The 21,802-nt window shown below is 33.6% G+C and overlaps 4 protein-coding genes and 3 long non-coding RNA genes across 8 annotated transcripts; 1 reads left to right on the top strand and 6 right to left on the bottom strand.

Annotated features, from left to right (window-relative positions):
* Window positions 1-223: 223 nt before the first annotated feature.
* On the bottom strand, window positions 224-1,745 carry LOC124434498 (eukaryotic translation initiation factor 4E transporter-like). The gene is made up of 7 exons (XM_046984393.1): window positions 1,496-1,745; window positions 1,183-1,283; window positions 1,038-1,114; window positions 842-931; window positions 604-770; window positions 457-523; window positions 224-340 (listed from the first exon to the last, which is right to left on the bottom strand). The coding sequence occupies exons 1-6, from the start codon at window positions 1,563-1,565 to the stop codon at window positions 507-509; spliced, it is 522 nt and encodes a 173-aa protein (XP_046840349.1). The 5' UTR covers window positions 1,566-1,745; the 3' UTR covers window positions 224-340; window positions 457-506.
* Window positions 1,746-2,164: 419 nt separating this feature from the next.
* On the bottom strand, window positions 2,165-6,825 carry LOC124435549 (serine/threonine-protein kinase NLK-like). The gene is made up of 13 exons (XM_046985535.1): window positions 6,374-6,825; window positions 6,148-6,277; window positions 5,992-6,047; window positions 4,838-4,944; window positions 4,553-4,638; window positions 4,402-4,464; window positions 4,231-4,294; window positions 3,943-4,133; window positions 3,763-3,849; window positions 3,545-3,668; window positions 3,312-3,386; window positions 3,144-3,234; window positions 2,165-2,796 (listed from the first exon to the last, which is right to left on the bottom strand). Exons 1-13 carry the CDS (start codon window positions 6,532-6,534, stop codon window positions 2,745-2,747), a joined length of 1,287 nt encoding a protein of 428 aa, XP_046841491.1. The 5' UTR covers window positions 6,535-6,825; the 3' UTR covers window positions 2,165-2,744.
* Window positions 6,826-7,523: 698 nt separating this feature from the next.
* On the top strand, window positions 7,524-8,757 carry LOC124435638. The gene is made up of 2 exons (XR_006945114.1): window positions 7,524-7,686; window positions 8,001-8,757. It is a non-coding gene; the product is annotated as an uncharacterized LOC124435638 (long non-coding RNA).
* Window positions 8,302-13,148, bottom strand: LOC124435551 (malate dehydrogenase, mitochondrial-like). The gene is made up of 11 exons (XM_046985540.1): window positions 13,000-13,148; window positions 12,539-12,659; window positions 11,887-11,927; window positions 11,715-11,805; window positions 11,378-11,487; window positions 11,244-11,308; window positions 10,589-10,826; window positions 10,354-10,404; window positions 10,149-10,250; window positions 9,124-9,192; window positions 8,302-8,535 (listed from the first exon to the last, which is right to left on the bottom strand). Exons 1-11 carry the CDS (start codon window positions 13,081-13,083, stop codon window positions 8,476-8,478), a joined length of 1,032 nt encoding a protein of 343 aa, XP_046841496.1. The 5' UTR covers window positions 13,084-13,148; the 3' UTR covers window positions 8,302-8,475.
* A 182-nt stretch (window positions 13,149-13,330) lies between these two features.
* LOC124435561 (serine/threonine/tyrosine-interacting-like protein 1) lies at window positions 13,331-15,736 on the bottom strand. Of its 2 annotated transcripts, none has more exons than XM_046985562.1 (10): window positions 15,651-15,736; window positions 15,355-15,406; window positions 15,043-15,119; window positions 14,864-14,963; window positions 14,728-14,799; window positions 14,586-14,653; window positions 14,358-14,503; window positions 14,171-14,280; window positions 13,652-13,764; window positions 13,331-13,579 (listed from the first exon to the last, which is right to left on the bottom strand). In XM_046985562.1, the coding sequence occupies exons 1-10, from the start codon at window positions 15,711-15,713 to the stop codon at window positions 13,448-13,450; spliced, it is 933 nt and encodes a 310-aa protein (XP_046841518.1). In that variant the 5' UTR covers window positions 15,714-15,736; the 3' UTR covers window positions 13,331-13,447. The 2 variants fall into 2 exon arrangements, with proteins under 2 accessions (XP_046841518.1, XP_046841519.1); XM_046985563.1 differs by having other exon boundaries at window positions 15,043-15,104.
* A 775-nt stretch (window positions 15,737-16,511) lies between these two features.
* Window positions 16,512-17,604, bottom strand: LOC124435586. Its single transcript, XR_006945057.1, has 3 exons — window positions 17,478-17,604; window positions 17,247-17,387; window positions 16,512-17,125 (listed from the first exon to the last, which is right to left on the bottom strand). It is a non-coding gene; the product is annotated as an uncharacterized LOC124435586 (long non-coding RNA).
* A 290-nt stretch (window positions 17,605-17,894) lies between these two features.
* On the bottom strand, window positions 17,895-20,184 carry LOC124435587. The gene is made up of 2 exons (XR_006945058.1): window positions 19,889-20,184; window positions 17,895-18,232 (listed from the first exon to the last, which is right to left on the bottom strand). It is a non-coding gene; the product is annotated as an uncharacterized LOC124435587 (long non-coding RNA).
* Window positions 20,185-21,802: the final 1,618 nt, after the last annotated feature.

Raw genomic sequence — 21,802 nt, 5'->3', positions numbered from 1 at the left:
AGTGCTAATTTCTATCAATAAAAAAGAGACATATGTATGTACGTACCATTATTTTTATCTCTTTTCCTTTTCTTTCTACCTGTAATTTAATCATACCAAAAATTAATAAAAGGGAACAAAAAAGTTTAAATCCTGTTGATTACAATAAATAAATTTTTATAAGTTTTAATCTTGTTGATAACAATAAATAAATTTTTAAAAACACTAAGGTTTCAAGATGTCTTACTTTTCTCATCATCATCAAATCCTTTCAATTCAATAGTATCCAACTGGCTTATAGGTCCGTGAGTGAACCATTCTGGCTGTGATTCAATATTGTCAACTTTTCTACCTCCTTTATCTATATAGATCAGTAGAGAATTGTGTTGCTGTCCTATTAATTTGCTTCACACAAAACATGATCTTAAGACAAACAAGTTATGATGTACTTCTAACAGTAAATATTATATTTCATACATTCTTTTCTCTCATTCCTGATGTTATTTCGATCAACTTTTCTTTCACCATCAAATTTCGGTGAGCTCTACAAGATAAACATTATTTTAGGGGCATAAAGATACACATGCACAAAATAAATCTTTGTGGCAGTAATCAAATTCTTACTCTGCCTCGTCCTCTTGCTTCCCATCCTCTGACTGCGACTGTTCGCTTTCTTTCTTGCATCAATAGTATCCTTAGGAGCACCATAATGTTCATCTTTTTTCCCAGTTGTTACCTGGCAGCCGGCAGCAAAACTACGTCCCTGAGGACTTAGTATGATACCATCAAATCTGATAAAATACACATCTGTAATTTAGCAGATTTCCAGATGGTTTTACATGATTAATTTGTAATTACACACATGTAACTCTTCTTTTTGTCAATTGGCGAGGCACTTCGTTTCACGCTTTCATTTGAATAATACCATTGCTCAGGATCCCATTCACCATCTCTGATAAAACAGAAAAACTGATCATTTTGTACGAAGTCGACAAAGAAATACTGACTTTCGACTATTGGTATGGGATTTTTCCAGATTGTTAAACCGTCCAATTTACCTGTTGCAATATCTATCAGACAATGCTGCTGGTCGAATTTTACTTAAATGTGCATCTTTTATCGCTATGAGTTCGTTCTAAACAGGTAAGCTTCGTTTAGACATCAAGAAAGCAAAATAAAGACAATTTTAACTCACAAACTTACTTTGGTGTACGACAAAAAATTATCAGCACGTGCAAGCACTGTTTCATCGTTCCCTTTTAGTGTCAAACACTCAAAATCATTTACCGACGCAACTTCTAGGTCTGAAAACATAACATAAAGACAACAATAAAATGCAAGTTTTACGAGGCATTACACCAAACATTTCAATTATTTCGTTGCAAAGAAAACATACATGCAGGGAATGAATATTAAAACGACAGAAAATACACAACGCCTGACCGTATTTTTCTATTTATCGTATTTAAGAGAATTCTACTTCCAAAGAAAACGTTTTAGCAGCGAAGAGTCTAACCATCTAATGCAGTATGTAGATTTTCCTTTGACTTGCCAACATTTGGAGATAGTTCAATAGAAGTGGACATAATTCAAGATCCTTTGGTTAAATTTCGTATCCTCTTCAACATAAAGAAGGATGAAGTATTTTTGCGTGTAATTGACGTATATTTGTGTAAAGTCGGAGCAGAATGGTTATTTGTTTTGAGGTTAAAGTTAGTTCAGCATCGCCGAGGTGAAACCATTTCCCGTCAAGTAAATGATGCGACGTGCTTTGAATTTTGAATGGTGAGGCGCACGCATGCGTGGTGACCTATATCACAACGACAAAGACGGCTGATTTCTTCTCTGTACTTATGATCAATCTCAACCGCCTCGTTAAACCTCTTTATGATAGAATGTACCTAACTCCAAATTAGGGATATTTGCAAATAACATGATGCTTGAGCACATATTTACTGGAGAAATAAGTCTGTATTACTATCTTAAGTATTTATTCGGGACATTTCTTTGGCCTGACCACGTGTGCACACACTTTAACTTTTGGATAACGCCCTTTTATTGTGATAGACCATACATGCATACAAAATAAGCCATTCAGTTCCATGGAACTCATTATCCAATCAAAATCCGACAATTTTAATTTTTATCACTAAAAGTCGTTCCTTTTCACAAAAACACACACTACTTTCATTGCAATTCTTTATTTAAAACATTCCATAAGTTAAAGAAAAAATTCATTATTTCCTGGCATTAAAAGTATCATCCACAGTGAAAAATAAATAAATAAATAGACCAGGCATATTTTACCTCCACTATCTATCTGCCTAAACTTTCCTTTCCAAAATTACAAATTAAATTAATAATTATATTATGTACAGGTGCTAGAACTCAATAAGTGTTAGAATGCAGAAAATGATAAAAAATGTTACTTTCTAACTTTTGTAACCTATTATTATCCTTAAGCTTGCCGCACCCAAAATAATAAATTCTTGACATTGTTGCTTACCACAACTACAGCTACTTTCAATAGTGCTATTGACATTGCAAATTTTATAAAGATTGCCAAAGTACGTAGGAAAAAAGCCAGGATATGACTTATTCCCAGTGTTCTTAGGCAGTTATCTATTCTTGACCCAAAATCCTGTGAACAACCATTTGTAGTTATAGACTATACCCATCAGGTTATGACAACAACTTCGATATATCACAGAGATTCCAACATGCTCTTTAAATGGAGTGTTAACAAAGGAGGACAATAACTTGTACTACCATTGCTGTGGTGAGTCTGTTGACACTGGTTGAGGAGCCACAGTTGACCTAGACAGGTAATGGTAAAACAAAAAGTTTTCTTCAAATTACAACTAAACTTATTCTAGAGTTCAGATTATAGTTTTAACAGAGAATGGTGAAACTTCTAGTTCACAAGTGAAGAAATCATGCTGGCATTCAAATGGTCGTAAAGTATTGTATGTGATAAAACATGTCTAAACTATCCTATAGAGTTAAATTAAAGAGTTAAAACTATAGAGAGTATTACACCTATAGAAAGTATTAAACATATAAAGAGTTAAACCTATAGAGAGTATTAAACTTATAAAGAGTTAAATCTATAAAGAGTTAAACATAGACAGCTCATGAAGCAGCAATACAAACTACATTGATACCTTTTAAAAGTTGAGAAAGCAGGAGAAGCCATGTTGATGCAAAGTGGTACTTGGTGATTCTGTCTTTCAGTCATGAACTGATAGATCTTCTCTGAAACATTAAACAATAACAAAAACACAAATTAAAAATTGTTGGGATTCACCATCAAATATATAAAATCAACATACCTCGGACTTGGTATGGTGTATAAAGACCATTTTCATAGCTATCATCAAATGGTTGTTTGGCAACAGGATCCATATCTATGTAACAAGAAACCATTGATTATTAAATTTAATTGCAGATGTCAAGTGCATTTACTTCTACTAGGTCTATGTTTTTCATTACGATATGAGGTAATTCTTTCATAAAAGCTTACATTATGTAAAATTACAGCTGATATTCATGGTTTGCAACTAACCAGAACTAAAGTGTCTCCCAGAGACAGAATGAAAACAACAATTGCACATGCAAGAATGATATCTAAGTCGACCCTCTTCAAGATATGGGTGGGAGAGGGCATCACTGCAGCTGATTCTCTTTGTCTAAAATTTGATTTCACAATTCAGTAAGTTTCCAGAGTTACATCATAAACACTTTATCCTCTTTAAAGTAGAAACAAGAGTAAAATGAACTCACTGGATTAAAAACGAGCATTCTACTGATAAGATGAACGGACTCATGGTTGGCCAAATTTGACAGATTGTATAAGGTATCAAGTCTGGGCTGAAAGATGAACAAAATGTTCATATATCAATGTTACCATTTTCTTCTTGTTTAAATCAAAAAAAATCAAGAACTTAGATAAGATGGACTAACCAGTTTCTGCTGTTTTGAAAGAAGATAAGTCATGGCACCATCACTGGCTTTCGCATCATTCATATCCTCAACACTTGGAGTTCCAAGAAGATCAACAATTTGATTTAGTTGTTGTACAGGGCTACTGGATTGAAATTGTATTTTTCTGCTCATCAATTCAGCAAAGATACATCCAACAGACCAAATGTCAACTATGAAAGTAAATATGATAAAATTATGTGTTAGGATAACGACACACTTCAATAATTTTATTCAAGTTTGCAAAATCTAAGTATGTGCCTGACTAACCTGCAGATGTATAATGATTTGCACCGGCCAATAATTCAGGAGCTCGATAATACTGTGTAACAACCTAAATATAACAAGAGAAAGAAAAGGCAGATCCAATGTTAGCTTCAACAACTTGTACTTTACAAAAATAGTTAACTCACTCTCAATAAATTGTAAAAAATCTCACACCTCTTGAGTCATCATAATACTTTCATTTGGTTCTTTCAGTCTTGCAAGACCAAAGTCACAAATCTGTAAAAATCCTTTGCATTAAAATCATGAACATTTTTTGCTATTTGGCAAAGTCAAATGTTGAAATGCTAATGAAGAGCAAACACACCTTCAACAAACAATTACTGTTAACTAATAAATTCCCAGGTTTTATATCTCTGTGTAAAATTCCAGCAGAATGCAAGTATTTTAAGCCTTAAGAAAAGAAACAAACAATCATTAAAAGTTTGTTGCTAAGCTTGTGACTTGGCAAAGAATGGTATTTAAATTACAATGTCTATTATATGCAGCTTTGAGCCCATGCTGTGCTTAAATGACAAAAATAATAATTGAGTGCTGAACAATCCTCAGTAAAGCACAATATGTAAAACTTCAGTTTCTATGTTAACCTCACCTCTTAGAATTTGATAGAGAAAAACTTTTACATGATCCATGCTAAGTGGTTGTGGAGAAACTATGATTTTATGTAAATCAGACTGCATTAGTTCAGTGACAATGTACCTTAAATTTAGTCAAGGAAAACAAAGACTTTCAAAGCAAAGAATTTACAAAACAAGGTATTTGCATAGGAACTACTGAAAATGAAAATACTGGTATGCACAAAATTCCATGAAAATATAAGCCGTGTTATGATTATAACATAAACAGGCAAGCGAAAACAAGGCTTAAGCCATGTCAAAAGTGGAGAATTTCAGCATTATAAAAATGCAAAATTTTGCTACAAAAAACAGTTAGATTACTTCAAAATTTGAGGAAATGGAACTATTTCTCTCATACGCACATTAAAAATTAGTAAATTATTATGCATATGGAATGAAACAGAGCTTTAGCATAAATATTACACCACAATTGGCGGTAAAGATGAGCCAACATGGGCCTTTAACACACCGACATGACCTTGTAATTAACCATTTGACATTTCCGTTCACTTGACTTTTCATGAAGGAAACACATCCAGGCAAGTTAAATACATTGAATGCTAATTGCTGTATGCACATACATTAAGTAGCTGAGTCAACAAAATTATATTAAAGGATAAAATATACCGAAGAACAGACTCTTCGACTGTGTTGGTACAATGCCAATTTATCGCAATGAAACACCGGTGTTCCCTAAGGGCAACAGCATTGCAAAGCTATCTATCAAGCAATCATAAATTATAATCAAATGCAAAGTTTATTAAGTTTTCCAAACTCTGCAACCTTTTTACGAAATCGAACTTTTCGATAAAAAATTTCGAATGATAATACCTCAATTTGGAACGGAAAAACAATCTTATATTGTCGGTTTCGTATGACAGCCAACACCACGTTCATTCATTGCTGTTTAATGAGCTTTCTTCGCAAATATCAAACGAATAATATCATTCACTAAAAATCGTCGACAACCATTTGATCGCAAGCAATGCTAACCGAAAATGAAATATTTCTGCGCATTTAAATTTTCTGGCTAATTGTTGAAAACAAAAAAAAATCTAAAAAGCATCAACAAGTGCAGTGGGAAGAACGAATACAAAGTTTTTATAATAAAAGCTTTGATAAAGGATACACTTCTTGAAAGTTATCTATTGGTCCAGGATGAACTATATCTTGAATGGACAAAACCTAAAATGCGAGAACACTTGTTGAATACATCTTGCAAAAGTCGACCCAGCCACTCCCGTTGGAGTTATATATAACTAAGCTACTCGATACTTCACCGTACATTTTCATGATCAAAACAGCTCAGCATCTTCAATTCGCGAAAGGCTCTCTTTGCACATGTTATATTCTTGAAGATATTGGGCATTTTTTTCAAAGCTACGCGTTTACCAGTTCGAGGGTCGGTGACAGACCTGGAATACAGACAATTAGCAATTGCGACCTGTAGCATAATGTTTACAAATCTTTATACGCTACATCGAAATAATAAAACAAGAATACACCCCTACCATACAACACCAAAGGCTCCATAACCTATTGGTCGGTCTGGTGACGTGTTCAGAGGTGAAGAACATGCACGCTGTCGTTGAATGTCATTCGCAAACATAGGTGAGCTGTTGATGCTTGCCACTTCTGTGGAATTTACCGCTCGACTTTTACAAACAGCCATTACGATGTCAAAAGCAGATTTCTCATTTTAAGAAGAATCGCATTGCTAGATAAGTGCTATATTTGTCCACACCGTGACCGGCAATAAGAAATCAGGTGAAACGCAGAAGACTTGTGCTAAAGACCTTGCTCCATTGAGACGCTAAGTTGTTTGATAACCTTTGGAATTGCTTGCCACATGATAGAGGAGCTGCGCGACGCATTCTGGGAGGTAATTCCGGCCACGCAATTGGTTGTGCCGTCACGAAATGTCGCAAATACCGATTTGAATTTTTCACATAGTTGATGATGCAAACTGTATGAATTAAACACTTTACGCCGTTTTTATTGTTTGATAAATTTCTCTCGAATTAGTGAGTCCGAATTAAATAGTAAGAATTTTTGCACGGAACAATACTTAACTTGTCATGCAATACTTCGATTCTTTCCCACAAGAAAGTCTATTAAATATATTGCATAGAAGGTATTCTTACGTGTATTCAATATTCATATAAGGAACAATGAAAAGCAAAAAGCAGAAAAACGTAGAAAATTTCTTGTGTGAAATGCGTAGCAAATCGTGCCATCCAATTATGAGAAGTGATTCTGAAAACAGGTATCAGACTTCAATAATTGAAAATCAGTAAACAGCAATTTATAATGCTGCATTCACGAGGCATCATAGAAATAGCTAAATTTTCGTTTTAATCGTGGTAAGATCTAAGCATATTACGTGCGCAAGCCATGACGAAAAACAAAAACATGTTTAGTTTCAAGCATACGTCACAATTTTCGTGCAAGGGAGAACACATTGCGTGCAAGTGAATAAAGACGTAAAAATCGCGACCCAAATTCGTGACGAAAACTCATTCGTTCCATTTTAGATATGCTGTATTTGCTAGAACAACGTAAAAGATGAGCATGCTTGACGTAACACTCACGGCATTTTACACACATTACGCAACTGAGTAAAGACAAAATATTTAGATGAAAAGCGCTGAACAGGTGGATACAAAGAAAAATATAATCTATCAAATCCAAACGCTGGCAAGAATCCATGTATTCTTAGCATAAACATTGCACGTGCAAACTAATTATTTTGTTTTGCATAGCAACCGCAAGGCTTCACTGGACACGAACAGTTATATACAAAACAGTTGCATTGCAGGAGACCGTATGTAGATTAATATATAAGTATAGTTTGTGTTTCGGAAGAAACAATTTGAACACAAAACGTGCGTATTTAGACATTTTTGTTGAAGTACTTTGCGTGCGTATACATGATGACGATGAGATAAACTCTCTCGTGCTGCAATCTTTGAACTTAGGCCAGCAGGCATGAGACGCTTAACAGCTTGAGAGTTTTTGTAAGCCTTTATGTTATTACGGGCACGAGCGAGGGCATGATTACAAAGTGTGAGTTCCAATTACTGTTTGGACTGCGTTTATAATTAGGATAAGGAGGTGTTTATCATTTTATCTCACCAGAGAGAAACAATTCATCCTCGTAACAAGGAAGACCAAAATAGATCTTCAAGAGTAAAAGTCTCAGTATGAAAAAACCGTAGCGGCAACGAGGGATATCAAGACCATTAAAAAATGCATTTTGTATTTTAATGATATCACACAGATGGTTGGAAAAGGCCAAAATACCAAATTATTCAAAATCAAACCGACTATGCAAAAAAATTCGTGAAAATCAGAGAGTTCATGTTTGGCTAGCCATTGAAATGTAAGACCAGGATTTGTGACCTTGTGAGGAACTTTTTTAAAAAAAGTGACGTCAATATTACACATTAGTATAAATTTTCTTTAAAATTTAACGATATATATATGGCAACAAAGCCATTCTTGGTCATGCAAATGAATATTTTCAGTTTGTCATATGAAACAGTCGAATGATTTGACTGCTAAACACAAAGATTAGAAGGTTGAAAAATAATCTGCATACTCGAGGATGGTTTTAATTGTTCGCCACAAAATCTTCTCCCTTTTTTATGTTTTTCTGAAGCTCTGGCATCAACTAAACAAAATAAAGATATGTTGATATATTGTGCTGACATCTAACATCAAACACAAAAAATTTAAAGCTCCGTTTCCGCTGAACGGAGCGTGAGGAAGGATGACAAAACGAATTATGTGCCATATTTACTCGTTAAAACACGCCTACAAATTAGAACCACACTAATTACAAACAGAATTGTTGAAGAGGCCAATATAAAATAAACATAAAACTTCAAATCAACCGTTGAAAAATATTTTTTTAAAAATAATACAGCAAAAACTTTTCCCCATCAAAATAGATCCATTTTTAGAACTTTATTTATTGTTACATATTAATTCTTGTCACAAATCACAATACGTTTTAAAGAACGCCGAAATTTTAATTTTTGAAAATTTAAAGCGCGTTGCGGTGCTAAAACGATCAAAAACGGTAAAGCACATCTTAAAACACATATGGCTCATTAACACATCATAAAACATATCAATAAATCTCAATAAGACTGGAGGAACATGAGCTGAACTAATAAAAAGTCTATTGTTTTCAAAATGGGGAATCTTGCCGAAACAAAATCGTAGGAAACAAAGAGACAACATTTAACAACATTACCTCGGAAAGTTTTTGCTGTTCGTAGTCAGAAAGGTCGCCAAGACCAAGATTTTTTACCAAACCATTCGTCTAGAAAAAGCAATCACAAATTTGTAATCATTCACGTCTTATGAGAAAAGGATGTTATCGTCATTGGAAAATGTATATGCTTTCTAGCAATCAAGGAAAAAGGTATGCAATCTATCTTTTTATCAAGCAGCCTTTGAATATGTTCTATATGTTGTAGTCAACAAAGGGTATAGTCTATTTTAATGAACCATTTGCGAACAACCATTGAAAAGTGTGTGCTTTGTATGGCAGTCAACGAAGAGTACGCATGTTCTTTTATGATCAACTATTTGTGATAAACCATAAGTGTGGGCTATATGTTGTAGTCAACAAAGGGTATGTATAGTCTATTTTGATGAACCATTTGCGAACAACCATTGAAAAGTGTGTGCCTTGTATGGCAGTCAACAAAGGGTATGCATGTTCTTTTATGATCAACTATTTGTGATTAGCCAAAAAAGTGTGTACTAGATGTTGTAGTCAACAAAGGGTATGCATAGTTTATTTTCATCAACTATTTGTGATTAACTATTTGTAATTAACTATTTGCGATTAGCTATATATAGTGATTAACTATTTGTAATTAACTATTTGTGATTAGCTATATATAGTGATTAACTATTTGTAATTAACTATTTGTGATTAGCTATATATAGTGATTAACTATTTGTAATTAACTATTTGTGATTAGCTATATATAGTGATTAACTATTTGTAATTAACTATTTGTGATTAGCTATATAAAGCGATTAACTATTTGTAATTAACTATTTGTGATTAGCTATATATAGTGATTAACTATTTGTAATTAGCTATTTGCGATTAGCTATATATAGTGATTAACTATTTGTAATTAACTATTTGTGATTAGCTATATATAGTGATTAGATATTTGTAATTAACTATTTGTGATTAGCTATACATAGTGATTAACTATTTGTGAATAACTATTGACACAAATTGTATGACGTTCTCACCCCCAATTCTAAAGGCGTTGAAAAGTATTTGGCTTCAGTAACATCAGATGATACAAAACCACATTCAACGATACCAGAGTCACCACGTAAAGCCTTCAGCATCTGAAAAATGACACCAAAAATATACGTAGGACAGATGCATTTACGAGAACATGTAGCAACAAAAGCAACAAAATACATTATAGCAGAGAGGATTTGATCTTACTGAAAACACAAATCTTGCTCCAGCATAAGCCATAGACAGTGTTGCAGAACCCTACAAATATTAAGTTGAAAGTTTGAGATTGATGATCAGCAAGAGTACGCTGCATTCATAGTTTCGCATTGGGTTTTCTATTTTTCAACCATTTAAAACTACACTAATCCGTAGTAGCTATGGAGTAAAACGATGTTTGTACATCATCGAAAGCAGAAACATGATGACAAAATTGTGAGCCTACCGCTCCAGCCTTGGCATTCACAACCTCCGTTCCTGCATTCTGAATTCTGTCAGTTAATTGTTCAATCTCCGTCTGAGTGAAGGATGTTTTGGGTTGCGTTTGGGATAAGAGAGGTAATATAGTGATACCGGAGTGTCCTCCAACAACAGGAACTTTCACTTTGCTTATATCAAGGTCTTTTAACTCTGCAACAAACGTGTTGGCTCGAACTATGTCCAATGTTGTTACACCAAATAATCTGCATTGGAAAAATAAGTCACAAGTTATAATCACAAACGTTGCAATTTATTAAGCGGCAGCCACAAACATAACTTTCTGCCATCACTATGTAAATCCAGGGATTAATCCAAATGGTTTTGTGTGAAGGGGGTCCTCTAGTTTGGAGTAGGTTTTAATGGTTACACTTGTTTTTGTTTGACGTTAGGCTCACATGACCTCTGCATAAAATGACCAGATCGTTCATTGTGAAACAGATTTCAGAAGTGTAAAAGTTTCCCATCTCCAAATAATCACTTACGTGCATCAGATTTAATGAATTATTGTTGAAGCAGAGGTTTATAAAAGGACTTGGTTAACATATGAGTGTTGTTGGTATTTACAACAAAATAACATTACCTGTGTAAAAGAAAACATCATATGAAACATGGTACTTCACCTGTTTGGATCATACACTCCAGCAGCCTTGAACACTTCCGATGCAATTGGCAATGTTGAATTCACCTATAGGTAAAGACAATCCTTCAAAATCAAATTCATCATACAAGAAAATAAACTTAATGATATACTTACAGGATTAGAAATGATAGTAAGGATTGCATTAGGACAATATTTGGCACAGGCTTCAGCAAGCGTTTTAACTATGTTGGCATTAGTGTTAAAGAGATCATCTCGTGTCATACCTGAAAGGGATATTGTAGAGTATAAAAATGTTATGAAGATCAGTGGGAGGTGTTTGGTTATCAAAACATTTGCACTTTGTTGATATTAATATGCAATTAGGAGCACAAAAGGGCATGAAATATACATGCACGTATGGAAGATCAGTTGATTGCCATACTGATAATGATGATAAAGAAAATGATTGTTTAAGGGTCATGTTTAATCATTACATGGAACATTTACTAACCAGGTTTTCTTGGTAGACCAGCTGGAATGCTGACTATATCACAATCCTTTAAAGCTTCCTTTATTTGTTCAGTGCCTTGATGGTGAGTGACCTGCACAATGTAGTTGTGTGATGATCATGGTAATTACATTCTATGATAAGCATTCTTTTGCAAGACTACAACAATATTTACATGAGCCTTTGATTCAATATGACTAAGGTCAGCAGCAACACCTACAAAAATATACTGGCTATATATTACACTTGCATGTTGAAATGAATATAAATAATTGCTATTCAAGTACTATAAATACTTTTCCTCTTCAAAGGTGTTTTTATGTTTCATTTTAAGCATATTTCTTGGCATAGCCATTGTTTTAGTGATAAAACTGTTTTGTTTTTGGATTTAATACACAAATATATATACAACTGTTGTGTCCATCATCAGCTCCATAATTGTTTTTCACAACAAAAATTATCACAGTGTCAAGACAAAATGACAACTTTTTGACTTAAATTTCTTGTACATGAATAACTTACAATAAAAACATCTGTCATTTGGACTAACAAGAGGTGAGATAAGAAAATAACATATTCTTCCCAAAGTAACAGTTACTTTCTCAGATAATGTTGAAACTGGGCTTTTCAAAACTTTTATCTTTGACAATATAATGACTTTTATCTAATCTAATCAATGTATTTTGCAATATGCATTTCTTCACTGAAATTTCAGGTAACATCACACAGATACATCTGCACTCCAACCAATGTAACTGCTTTGTTTTGTCTATCTCAATGTTAATTCTACAAAACAAGAATGCCATAACATTGCAGCAAATAAATACCTGGAGTATTGACAATGTCATACAAGGAAAGTTGATCAATCAAAGGTGACATTTTAAGGAGCAATGACAGTGGTTGCCCAATACCACCCGCAGCTCCCAAAACAGCAACTTTAGTGTTATTCTAAATGTATCATAGTCGAAGAGAGAATTAGTAAAGAACAGAAATACACATAGATGAATTAAAAATATCATTTTCAATTTCTGAATTTCATAATTTCCACCATATTAAAATGTGACGTCCTGCAAATTAATTGGCTTTAAATTAAACCGCTTCTACTAAACATTATAAAACCGTTGCAAAAAGAAATGTTGATATCAGGTGAAATAATTGCAAACACCAACAAAACGAGAGGCCATACTTCAACTTAATTATTAGTGACTCTAAGTCTGCATTAAAGACTGAATTAAAGAAATTTTATCGCCATTCATAAATCATTAATTAAACTTTCAAACTGTCCTACTTGGTTTGACAAAGATAGCTTTCTTGTCGTTTGCTTTGCGCTGCGAAAAGCGAACAAACATATCTGCGAACCACGAAACATCATGTATTCTGCAAAGAAAATTTCGAAACTACAAAAATTCTTAAAGATGGCGGAAAATCGTTCACAATTCACGAATATCGTGGGTTCACACGCACTTGCGCAATAAGCCACGCAAGTGTGGTGCACTGGCTACTGGCACTGGCCCACTCCCACTGGTGATCGCACCATGCTGGCACCATGGGTTGGCAACACTACAAATTAGTTCGTCCAGTGGTCCACTTTACTGTCAACAAGTTACAAGTAAAACTAATTCAATCACGCAGATCATGATGGCTTTATTATTTAAAAAATGTACAATTTAACAAACAATTTACAACAGTTGGAATCTACAAACTTCTTTGCATAAATAGAACACAGTTCACAAATGTCAATATTTTGGTTCCGTAATATCTGTCATAGTCTGACCAAAAAGATGATTTTCCCACTTAGAAAGCTGCTCAATAAATGACCTTCGAGGACGCATGTTCTTTTGACATTTCTTAACGTGTATGTACGCTTTCTGAAAAAAAAACACGAAACCCTTAACATTAACAATACATTAATTTGGAAATTGAGCAAAATCTTTTCATACTTCAAGCGTCCAATGTTTTTTCCACATCAGATACGCCACTACGACAGTGACACTCCGGCATATGTTAAGATCAGAACAAACCAGAACTGATTGACCAAGAAGAATATTTTCATCTAAAAACGAAACAAATGTTTACTTTTTGCGCTAAAGAGGTACGATATTTAAAAAGGAAAGGGTGTAGGATACTTAGGAAGGACGTAGGATACATATTAGGAGTATACTACGTTGAATATGTTTAATTCTAGTTACTCATGCCATAAACATATGGATAACAACTAAATGTGTGCATTTTAGTTAAAGAACAATGGCTAGTTGATTATATTCTGTACTGGAAAATCTTAAAAACTAATATAAAAAGCAATTTCAAGACAAGTTTTTGACGTTTTCCCAGCAAATTATTTAAAGTAATTTTATTGCCATTGCCTGTGAAGATATTAATTAGTCTTTGTTACTACTCCACACAATTACAGCACACTAACTCTCATGAAACAAGTTGTTGTATAGTCATATGAGACCAACCAATAAATTTGACAACTTCTTCAAAATACGAATATATATCAGCATTTGAGACATCCTCTATAGGAATATGAAGCAACTTTATTGAGGACAAGGAGCCTTCCTCCTTAGAACTACAAAGGGAAAAAAGTGACTTCTGTGATCTTCTTTCATCTAAAGCTAATGATAACATAAGAAAACTTCTACTTACAAAATCTCGCTTTGGCAGGTGACATTCACAAAAGCGTTGCATTTTATAACTTTTTTAACCACTGGATTTTGTCCTTGAGTAAGCGTACCGCTGTATAGTAGACCAGGTAAGTATTCTAAGGGGTATGTGTCAAGAGAATTAAGTTCCTGGAAATGGCAAGAGGACAGATAATGAAGACAAGAAATTTCAGAGAAATGGAAACTGTTTTTTAAATGTTTTTTTGCTCACAATTTGGGTGTAGATGATTTTCTGTGTTCTCAAAAATGGATATAATGCAGAAAACCTTTCATAGCCACCTTTTAGAAAAAAACTTTTTAGTTTGAGGCACGGATAAATGGCAAGTAGCAATGTTCTGTAAATTCATCTGAACCTTTGATGATGATTACAGGATTTCTGCTTCCTTTGTCCCACAGCATACGAGCGTATGAAACGGCAGGGCTTCCTATATAAAGGAAAAATGATGATGAAATATTTCAACAACAAATGGAGTTTTATCATGAGCCAACCTATATCATGGATTGAATCAGTTCGACTGTCGTAAACAATACAGTATTGTTTTGTCTGTAATTCTGAATCATATGAGACAGTAAATGAACCTGTTTCATTCTAAAAAGAAGATGATATATTTACAATAAACAGCTAATCTAATTCAAGACTTTAAGAATGAATGTGAATTCTTATTTACCCGTGGAGCGTACTTGGCTGTTAAAATATGGCTTTCATTGAAATCTTTTCGTTTTCTCGTATCTGTTATTGAAACAACTATTATATGAAATTAATATATTACATTTTCACTCATATATTTACATGCTCAAATATCCTTATGGCAATTTCTTCATTCTTAGTAAAAAATATTATTTTCAAATTCATAACCAATAGCATTGTAGCAAATTTAAAAGCAAGTTCGTATTGCAAAAAAACTATTTTCATTAACTGCGAATTTGCCAGTAGTCTCGATAGTATTTGATCTAAAAATAAGAATATCGAAAGGACCTACCATACAGTAACAAATAGTTTGGATCACTTATTCTGGGACATTTCATGTCAGTCTGTGAAAAATTCATGTAAAATGAAAAAATGTTTAATGTATACGGCACAAAACCTGGAAGATGTTAGAAACATTAAAGTGATAACACATTACACAATGAGACAAAGAGAACAATAAAACTCCACAAAAGTTTCCTTTCATTATTCGTATAGAAATAAAACTTCGATAAAATATGACCTGTTTTAATCGCAAAAAATTAATACAAAAAATTATCCGACAAATTTCAAAGCAATAAGTTCAAAAACCTGATTCAAAATATTGAAAATATCTGTTGAATCCCACAATACAACCCCGTCTCCGTCCGCCATATTGCTTACAGCTTTAGTTGTCAAGGTAACACCATTGAGCTCTATAAGATCATTGTTGTAATCGCAATAAAGTGGTTGTCAAAATCCGGGTGGGCGACAAAAATTTTATTTCATGAGCCCGCGTCTCTCCGCTGACTTTGACAACCAAAATCCGCCATGTTTTTGACCACGCGGCCGCGCGATAATAATTTATAGTAATTTTGATGACGTTTCCCCTCCAGGTCTTATAGAACTCAATGGGTAACACGGCAGCGAAAGAAGCCCACAATCCAGAGGTTCAGTGGTTCGGCCTTTTTCATGCCAACAAAACCACAAAACTTGTTACATAGGTTTCAAAAACTATTCGTACCATAAACGGAATGAAATGTCCACAGATGGATAATATTCTTCCAAAATGAAAATAAAAGTATCAATTATCAAAACAAGGTTATATTGCACTAATAAAATGCAGCCTGCAGTTATTAATGGAGGAGGAAGCAACTTATTTAGCTGTCAAGAAAGTTGGGGAGTTCCCTTTTCGTCCCTCACATGCAGAGATATGGAGTCAGGCTGTTGTCTGGTTGTGTTCTCTATTTTCACTTTACATCTCTGAACTGCTATTTATTGAAATACAAATAGGGCTTAGGGTGGTTATTTGCACCCTATCATCCACATGGGTTTATATGCTGGAAATACCAACCAACATTATTAGACCTCATCTTTGTGTATATGATGTCTAATTTTTCAAAAGCATTTTTTAATTGATCCAAACTTGAGGTTGCAAAGAGTATGTCAGTTCAATTAAATATTGCTCAATAATTTCATTTCAGGGTCTTTCTCCATTAAAGAATAAAAAGTTATGAAACAATTATTCTTACATTTATTTTGTTTTTCCAAGTCATAAGACAATGCAGTGTGAATTCTCATTGTAAGTAGTTTAGCTACATAAATGGTCACTTTTGTCGTAATCATCAGATTTACATTCATTCTTAAGAAAGTTTATAATTTATATACATGTCCTATGATCAGATTCTGACAAAACGAGGAGTTTTGTGGTCATTAAATAATTTTGATATCGTTAATAAATACTATTTGTTTTCTATAATCATCTATCTTGGGTAACTAAGCTATTTACAAGGTATTTTCACAGTATACATATAACTAAGTTGATACGTTCTAATGCTAAAGTTTTGCTATTTATCTACAGTACTATTATTGTTCACATATTAATATCTGTTCAATTTGAATTCTTTCAATGAAACTGATGATAAAAGGAATTCTTTCAAGTAACGATTTATAATTCCTTTTAAAATTAATGAATTTCTTTCTATTGTTGTTGACATTCTCCATGATGGCGAACATTACATGCTATTAGTCACATGACCAAGCTTTTACGTTCATTTAGGGTGTTGGGTTTAGTGCTGAGCGTCCCGCTGTTTAAATAAAAAATAACATCTTCAAAAACCTAAAATTTAACTAACTTAGAGTTTAAAGTCTTTTAGCAATTAGCGTGAAATTTGCCAGTTTTAAAAACGACAGTTGATTTAAACATACCATGTCTATTGCAACATTGGCACAGATGATGTAATAAGCCAGATTTTTTGCGGCAAAGAATAAAATCAAAAATCAAAAAGAGAATGATGAATTCTCCGAAGATGACGGCCACAAGAATCATTCCTTGATTATCGTCCATGGCTAAGGAGAAAAGAATACATTGCTTATTAATGATTTTATTCTTCAATAATAAAAAGAGTCATTGTCATATTTTAAAATTGCTCAACTAACTTGAACAGCCTGCTATTGGTCCAATTGCTGGGTCTTGGTCACATCGACATGTCACGGGATCTTGTTTGAAATGAGTTTGTTTGCATTTAATACAAACAAATTTACACTGATCAAGATCGAATTGCTTCTAACAAAGATTAAAAAAAGTTTGAACATGAAGTGGTTTTAGAAATGAATGACGAGAGAAACTCGTGTGCACGGCATTTGAGAAACATTATTTGGGATATATGGAGTGCTCACCATTCCTCGACGTGTACGAGGTGGTACGTCGCATTCACATTTACATTCGTTGCTGTTCCATCTTAAAAAAAACATGATTATTTAAACTGTTGTGTAAGTTGCTTATGACAATGAGAAGTTTCCCCCATTAATTTCCATGGAGACCATTTAACAAACAAAAACGGTAAAACTTACTTGTGGTATTCAGGGCACTTGTGTCCACGAGGTGGTGAACTATGAGTACACGACATCCACATTCATCATTTTGTGTTAAAAAGGATGGGCAAGAATTGCTACATTCTTCTTTGCAACTGGTATGGTTGCTGAGGGAGATATTTTTTGTTCCAGAGTCTACAACTACTTCCACAGTGACATTTTCATATGTTTTTACGACACACTTTTTAATGTCAGGTGATTGACTAGCAATGGAACCTTGACATCGATGGAGATTCACAAAGCACGGTAATCCCTTTGATCCACAGAAACCACTTGAGGATATGGGTTGCAGTAAATATTATGATTTTTATCTAGCGCACCTGTAAAGAAATGGAATTCTATAATCAATTAAACCTTGCAAACAATTACAAATTTATCATTATAAAAGTTGGATATTGTAAAAATCTTTTTCTTAAAAATCCCCAAATAACATAATTTTAATTATAGATTAACGTCAAGCTCTTGCACGACGAGACATTCTTTAAACGACTAACTTCAGTTCTAACACACTTCCAAAACAGTTAAGATAAAGTTTTGGTTAATTTTAGTCCTCACAAATCAGGATAAATAAGAAGGCAAAAGTATTTGCAAGGAAACGCCTTTCGTCAATTCAATGTTAAGACTAAAAACGCCCACACAAAGCGCAATCTTAGACAACACCTATAAGTGTAAACATGATTTGACGCACATAATAATAAGCATGCCCTGGTTTAAAATTTTGTTTTGAAAAATGGGCGAACCGAAATTGTCCTCGCTTGGTAGTAAGTATTGTAGTTTTGATCGCTGTTGCCATCTTTAACGTTCATTAAATGGAAAGTGCACTTCATTTGCCTTTATGAAACAAAGAGGTAAAAGTTCATTGCAAATGCTGGAAGAAAATATAATTAAGGCACGGCAACACGAACCACAAACGGATAATCGTCTTCCATTTTGTAAAAGGAAAACAGCTTCCGCTAACTTAGATCGGAAATGACACGACTGGATACGGACTGTTCGAAATTTACGGACGCTCACGTATAAATTACAGAAACAGAAACTTTTTCCCTCAAAACTTATCTTTCCCTCTCTTGACTCCACGAATATAAAAACTACAAGCAAAAATAATATGGATGTCTTAACAGCTGCTTTAAAATCCTCGTTTTCCGGTCATATAATTATGTAAATTACGGAACTCTCGCCCACACAACTACAAGTTTACGCACACGACATGTAGCAGTTCTGGTGTTATTGAAATTCCTCTCTAAATGTTCCCTGTAGATGATAGTTTGGCACAAAGATTATAACGCATTTTTTAAAGATTTTAAATCTGATTTGTATCAATCGTCACTCGTCTGCATGTGAAAACATTTGGTTAAAAAACGTTGATATTTTACTGTAGGTAAATTCTTAAAGCTTAAACAGGATGTGACAAGATTGCAAATTCATTTCAAAATAAGTGATCTATCTTTCCATCAAAACCCCCATATATACATTATTCGCTTCGCTAAATGGTTCGCACAGCAATCTGACTAATCGTATTGACATTTCTGCGATGTTTAAATAACACTTCAAAATAGCAACTGTACCATTAATGGCATTTAAAGTTTAAAGGGAAAAACGATGTCAAAAGAATACACTAAATTATTCAACCAAACATTTAACAGATCTATGGACATTAAATAGGCCATTCAAAACAACGTAGTATTAGTTAACATGAATTTTACTGAATATTTGTATAAAAACATTTCTAGTCTTGTAGTAATTTCTAGATATAAGCGTAGTAATTCACACAGGAACTTTAATAACCTAAAGATGCTCAATTAAATCAAGTATATTAATAAATTTCTTGCACACTTTGAATGATTCCATTACAACATGGAACAGACGTCTTGGTAGCCATTCCACAATTCGTGGGAAAATGAATTGGTGGTTTGCAACGTCTACGCTTTGCAATGTGTAAAGTTCTAGATGCAAATACAGGATGTTAAATTACCTACCGTTGCTACAAACTTGACGAACAAGAACTAGCGTCACCAGATATTGAATAAAATAAACACGTTGACCATACATTTTCAACATTATGAACCGACAGAATTTGAATTGTACAACAAAAGTAGCTTCACGTCTTGATGTAAGTATTTAAAATGACACAACAGCGTTAGGACACACCATCCAACACTTCGAATATATAATGTTGAATCTATCGTCTTCGCGACATGTGAGAGTTTATATGCCATATATCTTCCGTTATATGCAAATTAGCCCCCACAGAGAGTATATGATATGAATGAAGTTTCACCACTCCCATATCGAATGAACCGATGCCACGCATTCAAAATATTTCCGGCCTTAGCGTCATGACCACTCACTATCTAAAACACGTCACACAAACCATGCTGTTTTGAAATTCGTCGAATAAGATTTCGTAAACGTTTGAAGATAATCACGTCGTGATTCTAGAGAAATCACTTTCGAGTTATTTCCGTGTAAAATCGTCGGTTTCATTTGTATTGTTTTCTCTCATGGCGACAGACACACATATATAGGTGTGGTATGAACTGCAAAAACTGAAACATGGATATTGAATGAAACAAAAAGATTCAAATATAGATTGCATTATGTAAAACTATAGACATTGTAAAGGACAAAATATTTATGGTAAAAAAAATTATACACAAGTATGCATTGGTGAAACACAAGTATGCAAATGGTGAAAAACGCCCCCCAAATCCAGGGGTCATCTTTTCAATTGATGTTCACTATTGATTTCTAAGCTCAATAATTACATTAAATGACTTAATATCTGTGTACACTACGTTGCAAAGTAATCTCAAAGTTATAAAGTTTCTTAAATCATAAACAAAATAGACTGTGATTCACAAAACTTAGCAATTGCAATAAGCTGGTTTTACTGTTTATTCAAATTGAATAAAAGGAAAGTATTGAATATTAACTCGACGTGTTGTTGTGGGTGATAACTGTTGAGGAACGCCTAGCCATTTTTAGATTAAAACAAAAGAAGCGTTTCACAGGTTGCTTTCACTATGATTAAATTTCTTAAACATTTAACCATAAACGACAACTTTTTTTAAATTTCGTTTAAGTCAAATGTTTTATATCAATTGTGCTGCAACGAAATTATAGAAGTTTAACATTTAAGTCAGTTGTTGCATCATCACTTTCAAAGGCGTACTTTCCATTTTTGACGACAATTAGTTAATCTGGTTTGTAATATATTTGTTCTTGAAAACCGGAAAACTCTCATTCTAAGTGTTTCGCTCTTTCTTGACCTCGTTCTAGAGAATCTACTTAAATTGAATGGCTTAAGTAAAACATAAACTCACAGACTAATTTCAAATATTATGGTCCGAAGAAATATATTCAACTAAGCAAACATGACAGTTTATTTTAAACAGCAAAGCTTTTAACTGATGTTAGCGCCTACAGACAAGTACATATTGCAGCTATACTGCTGTGTGAGTGTAAAATCCATATAAGGTATGAGTTATTGAACACGTTCTGCAACAAACTACACTCCATGAAAGTACTTACGAAAGGAAGTTGGCAAAATCAACGAACGTTATCAACGCAATATTATTTATAGAAATATTCTAGCATTGATTTTAATAAATCAGCAATATAATTTGGCAAAGCAAATAATATAGGAATGCTCTAAGAATGCTCATATATGAACAAAACGTACTAGCCATCAATAACAATGTGATAAATCGAAAGAAATAGATGGGGATACAGACAAATTATTTTGGCTAATTTGACATGCACAATGTTGCTCATAAAAAAATATTCCTCGTCTCCAGAAAATTCCTCTCCGATTCATTTACGGTTATTAAAATGGTCCTTTTATTACGCAGACTTATTATTGAAGTTGTTTAGAATGTCTGTTTCAAGTC

This window comes from Xenia sp. Carnegie-2017, unplaced genomic scaffold (genome assembly GCF_021976095.1).
Source record: "Xenia sp. Carnegie-2017 unplaced genomic scaffold, XeniaSp_v1 HiC_scaffold_14, whole genome shotgun sequence".
NCBI classification, from domain to species: domain Eukaryota; kingdom Metazoa; phylum Cnidaria; class Anthozoa; order Malacalcyonacea; family Xeniidae; genus Xenia; species Xenia sp. Carnegie-2017.
This window is presented reverse-complemented; position numbering and strand designations above follow the sequence as displayed.

Coding starts and splice junctions, on each gene's coding strand:
- LOC124434498 (XM_046984393.1), bottom strand. CDS start 1,565: ATGTCCACTTCTATTGAACTATCTCCAAATGTTGGCAAGTCAAAGGAA. Junction 1,284..1,495: donor TCTACATACTGCATTAGATG/GTTAGACTCTTC, acceptor TTATGTTTTCAG/ACCTAGAAGTTGCGTCGGTA. Junction 771..841: donor GACAAAAAGAAGAGTTACAT/GTGTGTAATTAC, acceptor GTATTTTATCAG/ATTTGATGGTATCATACTAA.
- LOC124435549 (XM_046985535.1), bottom strand. CDS start 6,534: ATGGCTGTTTGTAAAAGTCGAGCGGTAAATTCCACAGAAGTGGCAAGC. Junction 3,850..3,942: donor TTTCAAAACAGCAGAAACTG/GTTAGTCCATCT, acceptor TTCATCTTTCAG/CCCAGACTTGATACCTTATA. Junction 2,797..3,143: donor GCTTTCTCAACTTTTAAAAG/GTATCAATGTAG, acceptor TTACCTGTCTAG/GTCAACTGTGGCTCCTCAAC.
- LOC124435551 (XM_046985540.1), bottom strand. CDS start 13,083: ATGATGTTTCGTGGTTCGCAGATATGTTTGTTCGCTTTTCGCAGCGCA. Junction 12,660..12,999: donor AGCTATCTTTGTCAAACCAA/GTAGGACAGTTT, acceptor TGATACATTTAG/AATAACACTAAAGTTGCTGT. Junction 10,405..10,588: donor TGAATGCCAAGGCTGGAGCG/GTAGGCTCACAA, acceptor TAATATTTGTAG/GGTTCTGCAACACTGTCTAT.
- LOC124435561 (XM_046985562.1), bottom strand. CDS start 15,713: ATGGCGGACGGAGACGGGGTTGTATTGTGGGATTCAACAGATATTTTC. Junction 15,120..15,354: donor AAACTATTTGTTACTGTATG/GTAGGTCCTTTC, acceptor TTCATATAATAG/TTGTTTCAATAACAGATACG. Junction 14,504..14,585: donor AAATCATCTACACCCAAATT/GTGAGCAAAAAA, acceptor TGCCATTTCCAG/GAACTTAATTCTCTTGACAC.